General features: G+C 44.5%; 1 protein-coding gene across 1 annotated transcript in view; it reads left to right on the plus strand.

Annotated features, from left to right (window-relative positions):
• Positions 1-15404, plus strand: part of ZCCHC7 (zinc finger CCHC-type containing 7) — a 115465-nt gene that overhangs the window by 67657 nt on the left and 32404 nt on the right. The window contains exons 5-7 of the mRNA XM_075411691.1: positions 9511-9554; positions 10778-10903; positions 11253-11423. Coding sequence (XP_075267806.1) covers positions 9511-9554; positions 10778-10903; positions 11253-11423 — 341 coding nt within the window. The remainder of the gene's footprint in view (positions 1-9510; positions 9555-10777; positions 10904-11252; positions 11424-15404) is intronic.

Here is a 15404-nt window from a genome sequence, read left to right on the forward strand (position 1 = left end):
CGTCAGTCTTCCATGCCAGTGACTCTTCAGGAGAGCCACTACACCATCTGGATGCACACTCACTCCACATGACGAAGGTGTTGAGATCTTTTGGCCTCTTCTGTGATGAGAGGTGTTCATGGTGCTGCCTTCAGACAGGGGCTGAAGAGTCTACCCGTCTGGCAATAAGGTCATAAAATCCCAGAAAGAGCAAACAACAGAGCAGAGCGTTAACACCTGAGTTTTCTTACAGAATGACTAGGTGCCGTTACACACCCTCAGCTGCACCAGGGCTTTCTTACCACTTGCCATTAAGCTGGATCGCTTCTCACATCTCTGTTGTCCCAGCAAGGGCGAGTTTGCAGGAGATGTGCAGTGGAGGGGCACTGCGTGCCCAGGGTGCTGCCTGTGTTCCTCGCGCCTGGCCGGCGGGGAGGTTTCCTGGGGTAGATCCTCTGATCTGTGGGAAATCCATGTGGCGAGGTTAATTTCTGTTCCCGAATTGCAGAAGTATTCCTTTCAGTACGAATGTTTTTCAGAAGCCTCCTGCGTGTGTTTCCTATTCCATCTTTGCTATAATCCTCAGGGAGATCGAAAAGAGGAACTAGGCGTATATCCAAGAGGATTTCACTCATTCCAGGTCTCTCTATCAGCTCTAGCTCAAATTTCAGCTCTGCTCTCACAGTACTGTAGTCTCCTGCATCCTGGTTTTGATCAGGCTTTTTGGGACTCCTTCCATCTGGAGGTAAAGGCGGTGCAAATGCCTGTCTTCCGTTCTGTTCTGGTGTCATTTTAGGCTGCTCTTGATCACGTTTGAGCTACATACTAGCTTTGAAACCTGTCAGCTTTGTTGATAGCTTTACACATTAGTACAAGGGCGTTCACTTTCCAACTGTGTCTTTAGAAGTGTTGAGGGGTTTTCTCCTTCGTATCTGTGAAGCTACCACATGATGAGTAATATTTAAAAAACTTGAAAAGCTATGGCCATGGTCTGATTGTGTTAATTTATAAATTGCTTCTCTTAAGGACAGTAGAAGTGCCAGAACAGAATCAAGCCACGATGTCTAGTGGTTGTTATATTTTGTTTTCTGGACATAGGTTGGTCACTACAACATTTCTTTGAATCCTGTCAGGAAAAGCACGTGAAATCAGTGAGAACTGCCACACTCTGAGGTGTTCCAGCGTGATGACTCCGTGGTGATTCTTCCCATGTCCCAAGAGCTGTTCTTCTCCTGTGTCACTACGTGGGAGCCTGGTCTGACCTGGAGGGTGGGAAGGAACTGTCAGAACTGGGATGATGTGGCTTGCCTTTGCCCAGCAGGCCAGGTAATCAGCATGAAAGAAAGTTGAACCAAAGTTCTAGGCCATACCCAAAGACTGACAGGTAGCCTGTGTTGAAATGTGGGGTTTTTTGGTTTTTGTTTTTTTCTGTGTTAAAGATTTTTGGAAGTTCATGGCAAAAGTAGACGCAAGTAAGAGCCCAGATGAAGCTTTACCAGTTTCAGGTATTGATCTACATCAGTATTCTTAGTTCTGTATTTCGTCGTAATGGCAGCATCAAGAGAGCCATGCTTTTTTTCTAGGTTACAGCTGAAGCTTGATGGTTTTAGGTTTGTGATTCAGTTGAAGCATTAACGAATCCTTTCCAAGGAGTTTCAATCTGGAGTCATCTCCATTGTGGGGAGAAGCATAACGTTGTTGGCACATCTCCCACACGGCTTCTTTTAGACACGGTGGCTGCCGGGTCAGACACCACAAGCCTCAGTAGAACAAGGCTCCGTGGACTTTGTTCCCTCTTTTATATCTATATGTCCTTCATTCTGTATTGGTGGAAAAAGATGCAATACGCTGCCAAAACAGATTCCCAAGATGCAACTGCAGATTTTGTATTCCATGGTACTTGAGAAGTGAAGGAGCAGTACTTTTCAGGCTCTGGTCTGAGCCCTCAGTTGAGGACCGTTTTAGCCGACTGTGTGAAGCGATCTGTACAAATATCAAAACAAAGTGTGTGCATTGGTTAGGGTTCTGCACTCTAGCAGTTAATATTGATAACTACAGCAGAGCCACTCTTCAAGGGCTGATTAAGAGGTGAAGGGTCTGTGTGGTTATACAGCTGCCAAAGCCTCGAGCTTCGCTTATGACCTTCCTTGATGGAGTTCTGTGTCACCACTGACAAAATCTGCTGCGCAGTAACTATCGCTTAAGTACAGAAATAATCTCGGGGATGTGGAATTCAGTACTACAGAGTCAGTCCTTGGCTTCCTGTTGATCCCATAAGAATGTCGCCTCCGCTGGAGCTAAGCCCATGCAGACCTTCTGCCCTCCCGCGCCAGGACCCGGGCCGTCCGGCCCCCGCTCCGCCAGCAGTCAGTCCTGCGGAGGGTGGCCGGGGGCAGGTTTGCAGCAGCACTTGGTTTGGTACCGGAGGGAACACTGCAGGCGTGTGGTCAGAGGAGTGACACTAGAAGATAAAAATTAGTGTTCCTATTTTGAAATTATATCTCAGAACGTGTTTTTTATGAATGACTTAGAGCAGTCTAAGGCCATTTTTGGCAGTAATCTATCCTGAAACCTCCCTATATTTTACGAGTGTTTTTTTTATTTTATCTCTGTGTGCATTTTTTTGTATGTAATTCTGAGTTAGTGTTTATTATTTATCCCTTCACCAAGGATTGCTTGCATCTAAAATGTATTTAAGACAACTTAATCAAAGAGCTAAAAAGACTTTCTCTTTGGAGTAAGCTATTACTCCTTTTTCAGTCATATAGGAAATAGTCAATAAGTGAATTCGTGATGCACCCAATGAGAACAATAGATTTGTGTTCAGTCTTTCCTTCTCTAAATTAGAAATCAGAGTATAGACAATGGAATTTCTAAATCATATGTTATACCTTATTCTCTGGTGGGAATAAAATGTTCATGTTTGCCTCCTTTTCTCTGTTTAACTTTGACTGCTGTGAACACTAGGAAGAATAACCCTGCAGCTTTTCTTTCTTTTTTTCTTCTTTTTTTTTTTTTTAATCTATTCATTTTATACTTTTCAGACAGATTTTTCCCCGGGGTGAAACAAAGGTTAACTGAAATTTCCTCTGTTGTGTACCTGAACGAATCAGCAGTTTGAGAAGGAAATCCCATTGATGGGCAAAGAGAGTGACAGGCTCTATTTAAAGAATTCCCCCGACTGTGTGGTAGACCAACCATGCCATGAATTTAACTGTTCCTGTGGTCCCCATACTTGTACCCACCAAAAAGAGAGAAAAACCTACTTTGTTCTGCAAATGTTGCGCCAAGCTTTGAAAATCATGAGCCACTGAGTTTTGTGAATTAACATTACTAGCAGTGGTCAAGACTAAAGGAAGCAGTGTTTATAGCATGAGACAGAAAACAGAAAATTATGCGTACTTACATAATAGAAAAGGCACACTGTGTGTTTGTGCTTTAACATGTGTCTCTGTATTTTCGCAATTTGATAGTGTACGTATTCCTCAAGAACATGATTTGCAGACTCACAGTGTCTTTTGCTTTACTCACTGCACATTTTTGTACCCACTTCGTGCGTGGAACACCTTGCCCATACATAGCCGTAAGAATCTGCGGTGTTGAGGTCGACGCGACAGGGCACACACGTGGAAGAGGCTGCAGGCTTTGTCGTTAGAGAAGTTGTGTAGCAGCTCAGCTGCGCAGAAGGGAGTTACGTGGCTGAAATGCAGCACCGGGTGCCTGGTGTTCGGTAAAAACAGGCAGTACGTGCTAACCTGGGTGATTTTTGTATTTCTTAATGTCTGCTTTAAATATCACAAGCACGCATCTCTGCTTGGTTAAGTACTCTTAACTGACGTGTATTAAACCTCACGGCCTTTGAGTCTTCTTGAAAGCTGCAGCTCCAGCCCTGCAGCAGGCCCGCGCCGAAGATGCTGCCTGGGGATTAGAAGTACCACGTCGCAGCCCCCAGCCGCCAGACTTTTCTTCTCTGGCAGCGACGGTTAAGTCTTCTCCCATGGGTAATGGCTGCTGAAGTTTACTTAAAGTTACTTTAATAGGTCTTGGGGGTTTTTTTCACTTATGCAGGACTGCTCAGAGATGTTTTTTTTCTTTCTAAACTCTTGATGTGCTTTTGGCCAATGCTGTCTTTGCATCAATCAACTTTTTACCTTTTAATTCATGTCAAAATGGGTTGAGTTGTGTTTGTTCACTGTCGTCTTTCCAATTTTGTGGTGCTTTTCAGAGCCGTCGTGCTGGATCAGATGAAGATTGCTAAAAATAAAGTACTGCAGGTGTTTGCTCACGGACAAAAAATGTGCACGTTACTGTGCGTGCATGTATATATGTTGGATATCAAGGGGAGAGGCAGGAGAGTCGTTCCTTGGCACGAGAAAATTACTCAGATCAAACTTCTGTCAATGATTACATCGACTGATTTCCCTGTGGGAGTTCATGGATCTCTCTTAAAATTGCGTTAAAGAGATATTGACATGTAATCCATTATAACAGCAGGTGTCTTGTTTTTAAGTAAATCACCTTTTTCTCATCAAAGCACAGTTGAGAAATCCCTGGAAGTGTCTGAGAAAGGCGCTGCAGTTGGTTCCACTCCTTCTGCGCAGGGGTTAACTGGAGTAACTGGGCGATGCAGAGAGGGCTTCGACCGCCTTGGCCGTGTGTCCCCCTTCCCGGTGCCCCACAGGGAGACATCGTGTTGGGATGGAGCTGGCGCCGCGAGGAGCCTGGGATGACGCGCTGGGTCTGAGCTGCGAGACCCACCGGCTGCAGACAGACGTGCGGCAGCCCCCGGGCCGCGACGTCCCGGAGCCCCGAGCTGCGCCGTGTCGGGGTGCAGCCCCCTTTGCACGGGGAGGGCGAGCTCCCCGGCCGGGTCGCGGTCAGCGTGCGGTGCCTGCTGCTGGTGACACCCGTGTGCGTGTGTATACACACCCATATACAGGTGTATGTGGGTATCGGAATACACCTTCCTGGAAGAGAAGGGTGTATGGTGCAGCCTAGTGCGGAGAGACCTGAAGTCCTGTGGTTCGCAAGATCCAACGCGGGAGGGAATCTCGGTTTCTGTTTTGGGACGCTGCTTGGCTGCTACCACTTCATAATTCCATTCCTTGTGTTTTGGAAGCAGGGCTGCTTGAACACAAAAAAAAGTGAAACTCGTTGTAGCAAATTATGTTACAATAAGACTTGAATCACTTTGGTTCAAACATAAGCAGGAATTTTCACGTATATGTAAAATGTCACAGTGTGTATTTCTTACAGACCTAGATCGTTTCTAGGGGGTTAAGGCTTATAATTTTAAAATGTTATTCATTACTCCAGTAGCAGCCAGAAACTGTGTCCTGACATGCTAAATATTGTTCAGAGATGTGTCTGAAACGGTCCTTGCCACAGAGGTCTTACAGTAGAATGTAATTAGGGTTCTCTATTCTGTAATGTGCTATATTAATTAGCAGTCAAAATCCAATTCTTGAAGCCCAGCTTTGAAACGTATTTGCCCTTCAGGCCACATATCGTACTGTCACAGCTTGAAGCAGCCTGTTTCAGTGAATTGATCTTAAAAAAAACTAAATAAAATACATGCCTGCATGTATATTCCAGTTCGGAGGAGGAGGAGGTACCGCTTCCCTTCCCGTTTCAGAAAATTTGGTGGTTTATTTTCAATGCTGAACATCCAGGCTCTACGGTTTCTCTGTGTTGTTAAATGAGCTAACAAAACAAACCTTTGCAGGGCAGGCTGAACTTGCACAGAGGACAGGGACGTGTTTTCTCCCAGCTCCAAGGAGGGAAATAGAAGTGACTTTTGGTGGGGTCAGAATCCGTGCCCACGTGTGCCTGTCTTGCTGGGATCGCCGGTGGTAAAGCAGATAAGGAAATCTTCTGAACAGTTTATTTTTTATTCTGAGTCAGTTTTTTGTTCTGCGGAAACAGATTGTTCCTCCGGGCAATTTCAGGTTTTGACTGCTGGTCCTCGTTCGCCCCTCTCCCCTCCTCTCCCTTTCTGCAATGAAAGAGGGGAGGCTTGAATGCACATTGAACAGTGGTCCTAAATCTGGCTTCACCGCGAGCGCGGCTCGGAAATTTACATTTTCATGCTGGTGGAGGGATACATGTGAATCTCAATGATCTTTCAAAATTTTTCTTTAAATAAAAGCAAAGCTGTTGCTTACCATTCATCCTATTGTGTAGGGGTGCAGGACAGCCAAAGTATAATACTTTATAAAAGAAGAACCTTGCACAGAGCTTCCATTTTCATTTAAACGGTATATATTTTGCATCCTGTCTGGCCTCTTCTTTCCCTCCTCTTTCTCCCTTTTCTGCAATTTGACAAAACCTTTATTTCAAAATATAAATACAAGAAGTTTATGCGGCAGTCAGTTGTATTTTTTTAGTTGAAGTGTAGAAATTAATGTAATTGTAAAAAAGGAGATTATTTTTAACAAATGAAGATGAGAAAGCATAAAAGCACAAATTTGTTGAAGGTGTTCTGGTAGGATTTCATTAATACACTGTGAAAACTCACAGGAGCCTGTAAGTAATGCAAGTTGTGTGTGTACAGCTTCTTCACAGAGAAAGAGGGAAGTCTTGACACAGATTGTCTCCGTAGTTTCTAAACTGCTGCTTTCCTAAGATGCTGCAGGGAGTAAAAATAAAGTACTCGTAGTCCCATCCCATAAGGCAGAAATCCAGTTTCTGTGTGTGTGTACATGTGTCTGAAAAAAGGATGAGATGCTGTAACGTTGCTGGGCAGAACGCTCCGGTCAGTGAGAGGAGTGGTGGCAGCGGGCCTGGCCTTGGCGAATGTCGGGTGGCAAGTTTCATGGTGTCAGCCTTTGCTAAATACGGAAACTTTCAGTAATTAGCATGCGTGTGTGAAGCGTGCGGCTTCACCGAATTCACCCTCCGTCGCGGGAGGGGTCCGAGGCCGCGGTCTGGGGCTGCGGGGTGGGAGAGCATCGTCCGGGGCACCCGGGGTGCCGAGGGCCGCTGGCATCTCCTGGGGAAGAGCTGCTCGGCGCCCGCGTCCCACCCGCCTGACTCCGAGGGTTATGGGGTGAAAACCGGCATTTTGGGTGCTGCAGGCCAGGGAGGGCGTGGAGCAGAGGAGTCCTCAGCGCCCGGGTGGGCACTGCGGCGGGAGGGACAGGGGGGTGGCAGGACGCCGGCGGGGGGGACCCCCGCACCCAGCGAGCGGGGGCTGCTGGACGCGTGCGCTGGTCCGGAGACGCCAGCTGGACGGGGCGGCGGGGGGTGTCCGCTGGAGCAGGGTCGTGCCGTGTATTTCGTGATTTAGTGCTGGGCAGAACGCTCCGGTGAGCGAGAGGAGCGGTGGCAGATTCCTCTGTGTGTCCCTGAAGCAGGGTCCCTGGGTGGTGGCAGACGGATAAATCTCCCCACATATTTCAGTCTGAAGAATTTATTGTGAGGAGCAACAAAGCCTTACGCGTTCTGTTGTGAATTAGACTTAAATTTTCTGTCACGAGCCGGATTTGGTAAAGAGAGATTTTGTTGTGATATTCCATTCAGCATTAAAACTCTTGTATTTCTCTTCTGATTTGAGCGGTTTTAGTCTCTAGCGCTAGGAATATTTGAATCATTGTATCATGGTTTTCCCCTGTGAAGCAGGGGATTTTGACAGCGAAGAAGAGAAACTTGGTCGGTTTGTCCTCAGGAAGGACACGCCTAGCGATTAACGGGAGTTAATTTGCTGGTAATTTTGATCAGTAACCTGTCAACCATTCTGCATGTGCGTTTCTGTGAAACATGGCGCGCAGGGTGCTGATTGCCAGGGCAGAGTTTTGAATTACAAATATATTTTTATGAATGAATTTCCTTACAGGCTTCCAAGTAGTAAACAGTGCGCTCAGGTAGGTCAGTGCCCTTCGTTACTTTCGATGACCGGGCACCAAAAGGCCCAGTTTTCGCCTGGGCGTACCCACGACTCGCACCAAGGAGAGCTGGGGCAATGCGGTCCCTGCTGCCGCCCCCCGCAGGGACCCCGGCCCCAGGACGAGCGGGCTGCAGGGCTGCGTGCATGGAACCACCTCTCGCCCCGGTGACGGCTGCTGGTCCTGGACGTGCTTGGGCGGAGGGTCCCTTGGGCGCCTGGGTGTGAGCTCTGGCCGTGCTCGCTGCTGTGCGTGCCGTGACCTGGGTACGGCGCAGCGCTCAGGTTGCTTTACGGACAGGCCAGTTAATTCAGTACCGATGTCTCTGTGACGGTCACTGGCATTGCTGGCATTAGTGGGTGTTGAAAATAAAAATGTTTCAGAGTGCTGTTGAGATGAGAGAGGATAGTATTAGCCTCAACGTTCAGATGAAGGACAGCAGCGAGTAGGTATCATGCTCCGAAGCACCCATTGTATGTTTGACCGACGTACCTTGCACCCGGATATTGCACTACACACTACATACAGCTGAAATTATTGACTTTTTCAGTGGATGAAGGGTTAGACATGATATTGTAGGTGGTATAATTTTAATGTCTAGTCATCTGCCTTTTATTGGAAGTGAACAGTACAATCAAAATCAGTTGGATAGATTTTTACTGTTTTTTTTACTGTTTGTAATTCTTGATGTTGTTGTGATTTGTGTTGATAACACATGGAGATGCTTCAGATTTGGATTGTGGGAACAGGATGGAACACTTTGCATTTAAAAGTCTGCAAACTCGTAGGATTAATTTACACACGAGTTGTAATGGTTACTGTAAAAGTGTAGGTAAGGTGAACACCTCTGCTGACGTGAATCCTCCCATAATGACGAAAAAGATGTTGTGGTGGTACAGCTGTCTTTGCACAGTGAGGGAAGTAAACGTGTTGACATGCAGAGTTTTTAAACAGCTGTAACTGCATCCCTATTCTTTTAGCTTATTGCCTTTTATTTCCTTTTTGATGTTTTCTTTTTGCCTTTGCCAGTGTGAAGGCTGTGTGTGAGAAGGTTATGGTGTGACAGTTGATAATTTAGTGTGTCGTCCTGATTTATCACACATTACCAAATCCTGTTTTGAAATAGAGTTACTTAGCTTACAGTCGTAGTTGCTGTGATGATGCATAAAGTCGTTTTGGCATGCAGCAGTCAGAAAGCAGTGCTGAAGACACAGATTTTGCAAATTTGCAAGGAGGAAAAGTATATTTTATGCTGTCTGTTAACTTCTTGTTCCGTGTGCTCCCACTCTGGCAACCTCTGGATTTGCGCTGGGCATCCTCGTGAGTGCAGGCGGAGAGAATTCAGATGGCTGGAACGGGAAGCTTTGGAGTCCCTACCTCTGAACAAGTTAAATCCTTGCCTGAATTTGTGGGTCGTGTCAAATAAAGTCCACCCGATGGTTGGACTCGTGCTGATTTTAAGGTGCATCATGTTTGGTGCCAAGCGGGTTGATAGCCTTCCTTCACTGAAGGTAGAAGTGGTTTCTCTGCTTTGGTACATTCGAAGTCTGTTATCAGTTTCAGTAAGTGCAGTAGTCGTAATGTTCAATGTATTGTAGAAAAGTATTCATATGAATTAAATATAATTAATTTAATTTCTGTTTTGCAGGAGGAGTTGATGTGGACTGGTCCATCTCTAATAAAGACTTACAGGTAACACAGACAACCAAGCTGTTCCAAAATTCTTGATATTTGTGTTTGTTAACAAGCAGAGTGAGATAAGTGGGATTGACAAACCCACCTGTAGTTTTTGTGTGGCATCCTTCTCAGTGCCCTCCCACGGGCCCGTGAAACCTGGGCTCTTGCGCAGCGGGAAGGTGTTCGCTTGCTGGGGCGGGCAGACGAGCGGAGCGGGGAGAGAACGTCAGGAACTGGAGCACCTCCACCGGCTCGGCGAGGAGGAACTCGGCTCTTCTCTCCCAGTCTCTTCAGAGACTGGTGACTGTTCTGTGGCAGCTAAATCCCGTTTCCAGAGGCGGCACGGCGAGCTGTCCCTGTCTGTCTAGCCTTCCCCTGCTCCCAGAGGCTGAACGGGGCTTGGGAGCTGGTGCACTGGCGCTGTGGCCTGGAGTGCTGGTGCAAGGGACCGCAGCGTCCAGGAGGAGCCGGCTTCAGCTGTGGGGCACGACTCCTTTGATTTCTCTTTCCGAGGTTCAGTAAAGCGTACATAATCAGCTGACATTAAGAAACTCTTTCCCTTAAGAGAAATGGTATTTTCGTACCTCTTCCGTTCACTAATCTGAAATTTTATTTCAGTTTTTAAAAATTGTGATGTTTGCTAACCAATAAACGTTGAAGATAGGATTTTCGAGTCTGTCTGCCTACACAGAAAGTATGTGTGAGGTCACTGGGAGACAGAGAGTTGTTTCCAGCTTCTCTTTTTTTCTTCTTTTTCCTTTTTAAATCTTTCTTTACAATTGCAAATTGCAGATTTGGTCTAGACTTGTATAGCATTGTACTTTGTCCAAGAAGTTTCCCTTAATGTGTGCAAGGGAACGTGTAACTTGCATTTGCAATTAATGTTAGCTATATTTGTATTCTGGGAAAAATTCCAGTTCATCATGAAATAGCATAGTGAGTAAAAGTGTCTTGACTAATCAAGGGAAAGCAAGACTTCGTAACTGCAGTTCTAAACAGCAAAAAAGAATGTCCCGAAGTGGAAGTTTGAACACGACAATACTTTTCTTCTGTACAATGCAAGTTTCTCTGTAGCAGAATTACCGAGTGCAAACCCGGATGTGTAAATTGTACTTGTGAAAAATTAGATTTCTAACTCAATACTACCAGCAGTGACCTTTACACATATCCAGTTCTAACAAACACTAAACCACAGAATCCCAAATAATAAATACATTTTTCTTTTCTTGTCTCCCCAGGCACAGGTCTCCAACTATGCAAGTGTGAGGCATACCAGTATGCGGTACTACGCAGCTGATAAAAATGTTACCTGTAGAAATTGTGGCAGACCAGGTCATTTGTCCAAGAACTGCCCTACTCCAAAGGTAAATGTGACGCTTAATTAGTTGTAGATGCAGCTGTTGTTTCTAATACTCTCTCATGCTTGCTGCATTGCTTCAGTAGTTTATTATTTCCTTGGAAGGTTGCTGCAGGTTGAAGGATAGCTAGCGTGAGATTAGTTTACTATATGAAATTAGCTGTTTTGTGGAATAGCTATTAGTCTATTTTGTGGAAGTCATTGCTTTTATTGTTTTTATAATCTCTGCCCTTCTGAGTAAGCAGTGGACGTTTACTTGGGGTGGTTTCTTCTGCATTTCCGCTTTTAGCGTTTGAATTTCTTTAATCTTTTAAAAAATTCTCGCTTGACGTAATTCTTTTTTTATTTCTCTACAGAAACTTGCCCCTTGTTGCCTGTGTGCAGCAAGAGGTCACCTACAGAACAGTTGCCCAGCACGTTTGTGTTTGAACTGCTGTTTGCCTGGCCACTATTTCAGGGAATGTCCTGAAAGAGCATACTGGAATAAACACTGCAACCGCTGCGATATGAAGGGGCATTACGCAGATGTGAGTAAAGCCCATGGCAAAGAGCTCAGTCGTTATTGGTTTTGTGTTTGTCAAAAATTGAATTTACAGCAACCACGGTCTTTTCATATTTTCTGTAATTTTACATAGTCCATATTTGTATAAGCATATGAAAATATTGTAATTAATCGTTATCTAACAATATCACAGTTTTCTTGGAGAGTGGTTTGAAGAAAACAAACTAGAGCAGTGCAAACACTCACTTTTTAGTTTAGTTTTGTCCAGTTTAGTTACGGTGATGAAAACCATCTGCATTTCTGTTGAATGGAAAGGTGGGATGATGAAACTGGGAGACATGGTATGCTGCAGGCATGCCAGCCAGATTAAAGAATAAGTCCGATGTTCCAAGACTTCCAGATATGTGTTTTTTCACTGTGATCACATACTCATCAAGGAAAATATTACTAGAGGTTTAAACTAATGTCTAAATGGGATTGAGAGGCATTTGTAACTGTGCTGTATTTTACATTGCAAATGTACTTTACAAACAGAATGGAAATGGTACGGTTTATTTCTTATGCAGATATAGGTGAATAAGAATCTGACATTATCTTATAAGGAAGCAGGTCTACAACCATATTGACATGCCTTAGCTTAGTTTCTGCCTGCTTTTCAGCAGAGTCCTCTGTTATTTATGAACATGCAAGAAGAAAGACAACGATGAAATGAATGTTCTCTCTACTTCTGTATCCCTGTGGATAGGCCCATCACATATATGCTGCAAGAGAATTTGTAAGGTAGTGGAACAGTTGCAAAATGTGTACACTACTATTAAGAGAAAAATATAGATACAAACATTTAATGTACGGAACCTACTACTGTTTTGCCTTAATTCCACGAGAATCACGCTGATGTTTTCCATCTTCACTACTGTCATTCAAAACCCAAATTTTTCTACCTAGACCAGCGTAGCTCATACAGGTTGGGTGGACACACTGTTCCTGTTGCCACTCACTCTAATTCCTCGCTCCTGACCTTATGCTGCCTTTATGTCACAAGCACTGGAGAGAGAAAAGTATTTAGTGCAAATAATAATCTGCATACAGTACCTAGCAAAACAGCATTTCAGAGGTGTTAGCAAGCTTGCATCTGTATTCACAGTACAAATGGTTCTGTCAAGCAGGAGTACGGAAGCGCTCCTTCCATCTCCTAAAATCTGGAACATTCAGTTTGTTTCCCACCTTGTGCTTGGCCACTTGTTTCAGGCTGAGCAGCACAGTGGGAAGACGGTGTCTGTTACAGGGAGATGGAGGCCCCATAAAAGACATGCATTCTGCTATTAGATTTTACTGAGCATTCAGAGTTGCCCTGGATAAATGAGTGAGTGACTTTGGCACGAAAAAAGGTATGGAAATATTAAAAACGTTCAGGTACTGCAAGGATATTGAAGTATGTTAAGGGTTGTCCAGATGCCGAACATTCTCTGCACTAAAGGTGAGGTGGGAGGTAAGGTCAGGGCACTTCATCCGGCGGAGACTTTTCTCCTGAAAACTTTTATCATTTAAACGTTACCATTTTGGACGTGCACTCTTCAGTGCATGATCGACTTTGTTAAAAATATTCCTTCAGCTCTCCTGAATGCATTTTGAAGCAAGTAGGAACTGTTTTGCCCTTGACAGCCTGCCCAGAGCCGTTATTGCTGCTAGTGAAAGTCAGTAGATGTGAGAAAGACAGAGGGAGGCTTTATACCACGGCCGGTAGTGACAGGACAAGGGACAACGGTTTTGGGCTGAAAGAGGGGAGGTTTAGATTAGAGATAAGAAATTCTTTACCATGAGGGTGGTGAGGCCCTGGCCCAGGCTGCCCAGAGAAGCTGTGGCTGTCCCCTCCCTGGCAGGGTTCAAGGCCAGGTTGGATGGAGCTCTGAGCACCCTGGTCTGGTGGAAGGGGTTCCTGCCCACGGCAAGGGGGTGGGAACTGGGTGGTCTGTAAGGTCCCTTCCAACCCAAAGCACACTGTGATAGCACAGAGTAGGTTAGGTCAGTTCTGTACTAACTGCCAGGAATCCTGGATGTGAGGAATGTAGTGTCATGCACCACCACGCTCTGAAAGAAATGTGCAGATTTTGAACAGGAGCATTTAAAATTATCACAAACATCATGTAGCCTAAGTAAAAGCTTTTATTAGTGTTTGAAAATACATGTATATGTATGAACAGAAGGTTTTTTGTAACAGCTCAGAGAATTCACAAGCCAGCAACTTTTATTTTTTAAGTACGGTGTACCTCAAAGCTGAACACCACTGTTTTTCAGGTTTTTGCCTCCTGGATGAATAATTTCATGCCAAGTTTCAGTGCAGGGTGAACTATTTTGGCAAGAATGTTCTACTGCTGAAGGAGACTTTTATATAAGAGCATTCTTTAATATTCTTAAGAAAGTGTTGAATGGTATATCAGTTGGAAATTAGGTAGAAGAATAAAAGAGATTGGCAAAACAAGCAAAATTTTCAAGGTTAATAACTATATTTAACATTAAAGATCTGTGGGATTACAACCAAGCAGAAGTATGTGGCAATGATGTTACTGCTTTGTGAGAGTCAGTGATACTAGAAAACTACACTTGAAAAGATTTTACATTTATGTGCTTTTGTGTGTGTGTACAAAGCCAGTCCCAGATAGTCTTTAAACGTATGTACTTCTCATATAGATACAGAGACAGTGCTGAACTGAATTTTAAAAATATAAACTAGATGAAGGTAACGAGTTTGCAGTAGCACACTTAATTCAGTTTAGCAGGAGGTTCAGGTACGACTGTAACATGAAGATTTGTCCTTGTGTTTCATAAACACAGGTGGAAACTTGCTGTGTCCTTTCTGTAGTTTCCCTGTGGCTTTTCAGTAGCAGCAGTGGTTATGGTGTAAGGACTGAAGAGAAGGATAGAAGTAGTTTGACAGCCTTTGAGTTTGGTATGATCTACTAAAATTAAACACAGATTAAAATTAAAGTGCGATTACACACATTTTTGTCTTTTTTTAACCTTGTGTGATATTATTATGGTGTTAACATGTCACAGAAATTCAGTCCTGTGCATAGCAGTTAACCTTTTATGCTATTTTTTTTCTCAAACTAAACACAAAAAGGTGAGGATAAAAGGAAAGCTGTGATAACGTCAGCATAAATTCCTACTTCTTCTTCTATCTAAAGATATGACTTAAAGGTTTGTTGTCCAAACATACCTGTTTGACTCCCCTAAATATCGGGCTTGTTTGAAATTCAGAAATATATTAACCTCTTTCTGAATGTCTCCTCCCTGCCTTTATTTATTCTATTTGGTCAAAGAATGAGAGAGACCTGAAGAAGGCCTTCTCCTCCCTTTCACTGAATACAGAAGTTTGCCTGAATGACTCTTCTACCTGGTGAAGCTTGTGTTCCGTAACCTCCGTCACTGTGCTCAATCCCCCCGTCGCAGAATCATGGGATAACTGAGTTTCGGTGGGAGGTCTGACCCTGCCGCTTCGCAGTCAGGCGTGAGAGACGTCCCTTCGTGTGCTTTCCAAGCGTCGTCTCCAGGCACGGGGAGAGGAGCTGTGCGCGGGGCTGTCGGTCTGTCTGTCTGTCTGTCCTGCTCCTGCTGCGGGTGGCCCGGTGCCGCACCCGACGTGAGGAGTAAGGGAGGGAAAACCGGGCGTTCGCTACGGGCTCACCATGGACAATGAGATGCGGGACATGCAAATGATGCCCAGCACATTTGGGAGTTTCCTATTTGTTTGGGTATTTGCACATTAGAAATTTAAATTTGGCCTTCATCTTCTACCTGTGCGTTTGCTTATAGCTAATGTGCACACAGTACCAATACTTATGAACACTGTATTTCTGCACCCCCTTTCTGGAAAGCAGTTAGACAGAATTGTAATCCTAAGGATCTTTTCTTTGCATCTCTTGCTATCTTTTCTATTTTACACATTTTATGAAGCCCGTTCTCATAAAGTAATTTTCTTTTCTGTAATGAGTCCTCTGTCATCCCA

The sequence above is a fragment of the Opisthocomus hoazin genome, chromosome Z, assembly GCF_030867145.1.
Source record: "Opisthocomus hoazin isolate bOpiHoa1 chromosome Z, bOpiHoa1.hap1, whole genome shotgun sequence".
NCBI lineage: Eukaryota > Metazoa > Chordata > Aves > Opisthocomiformes > Opisthocomidae > Opisthocomus > Opisthocomus hoazin.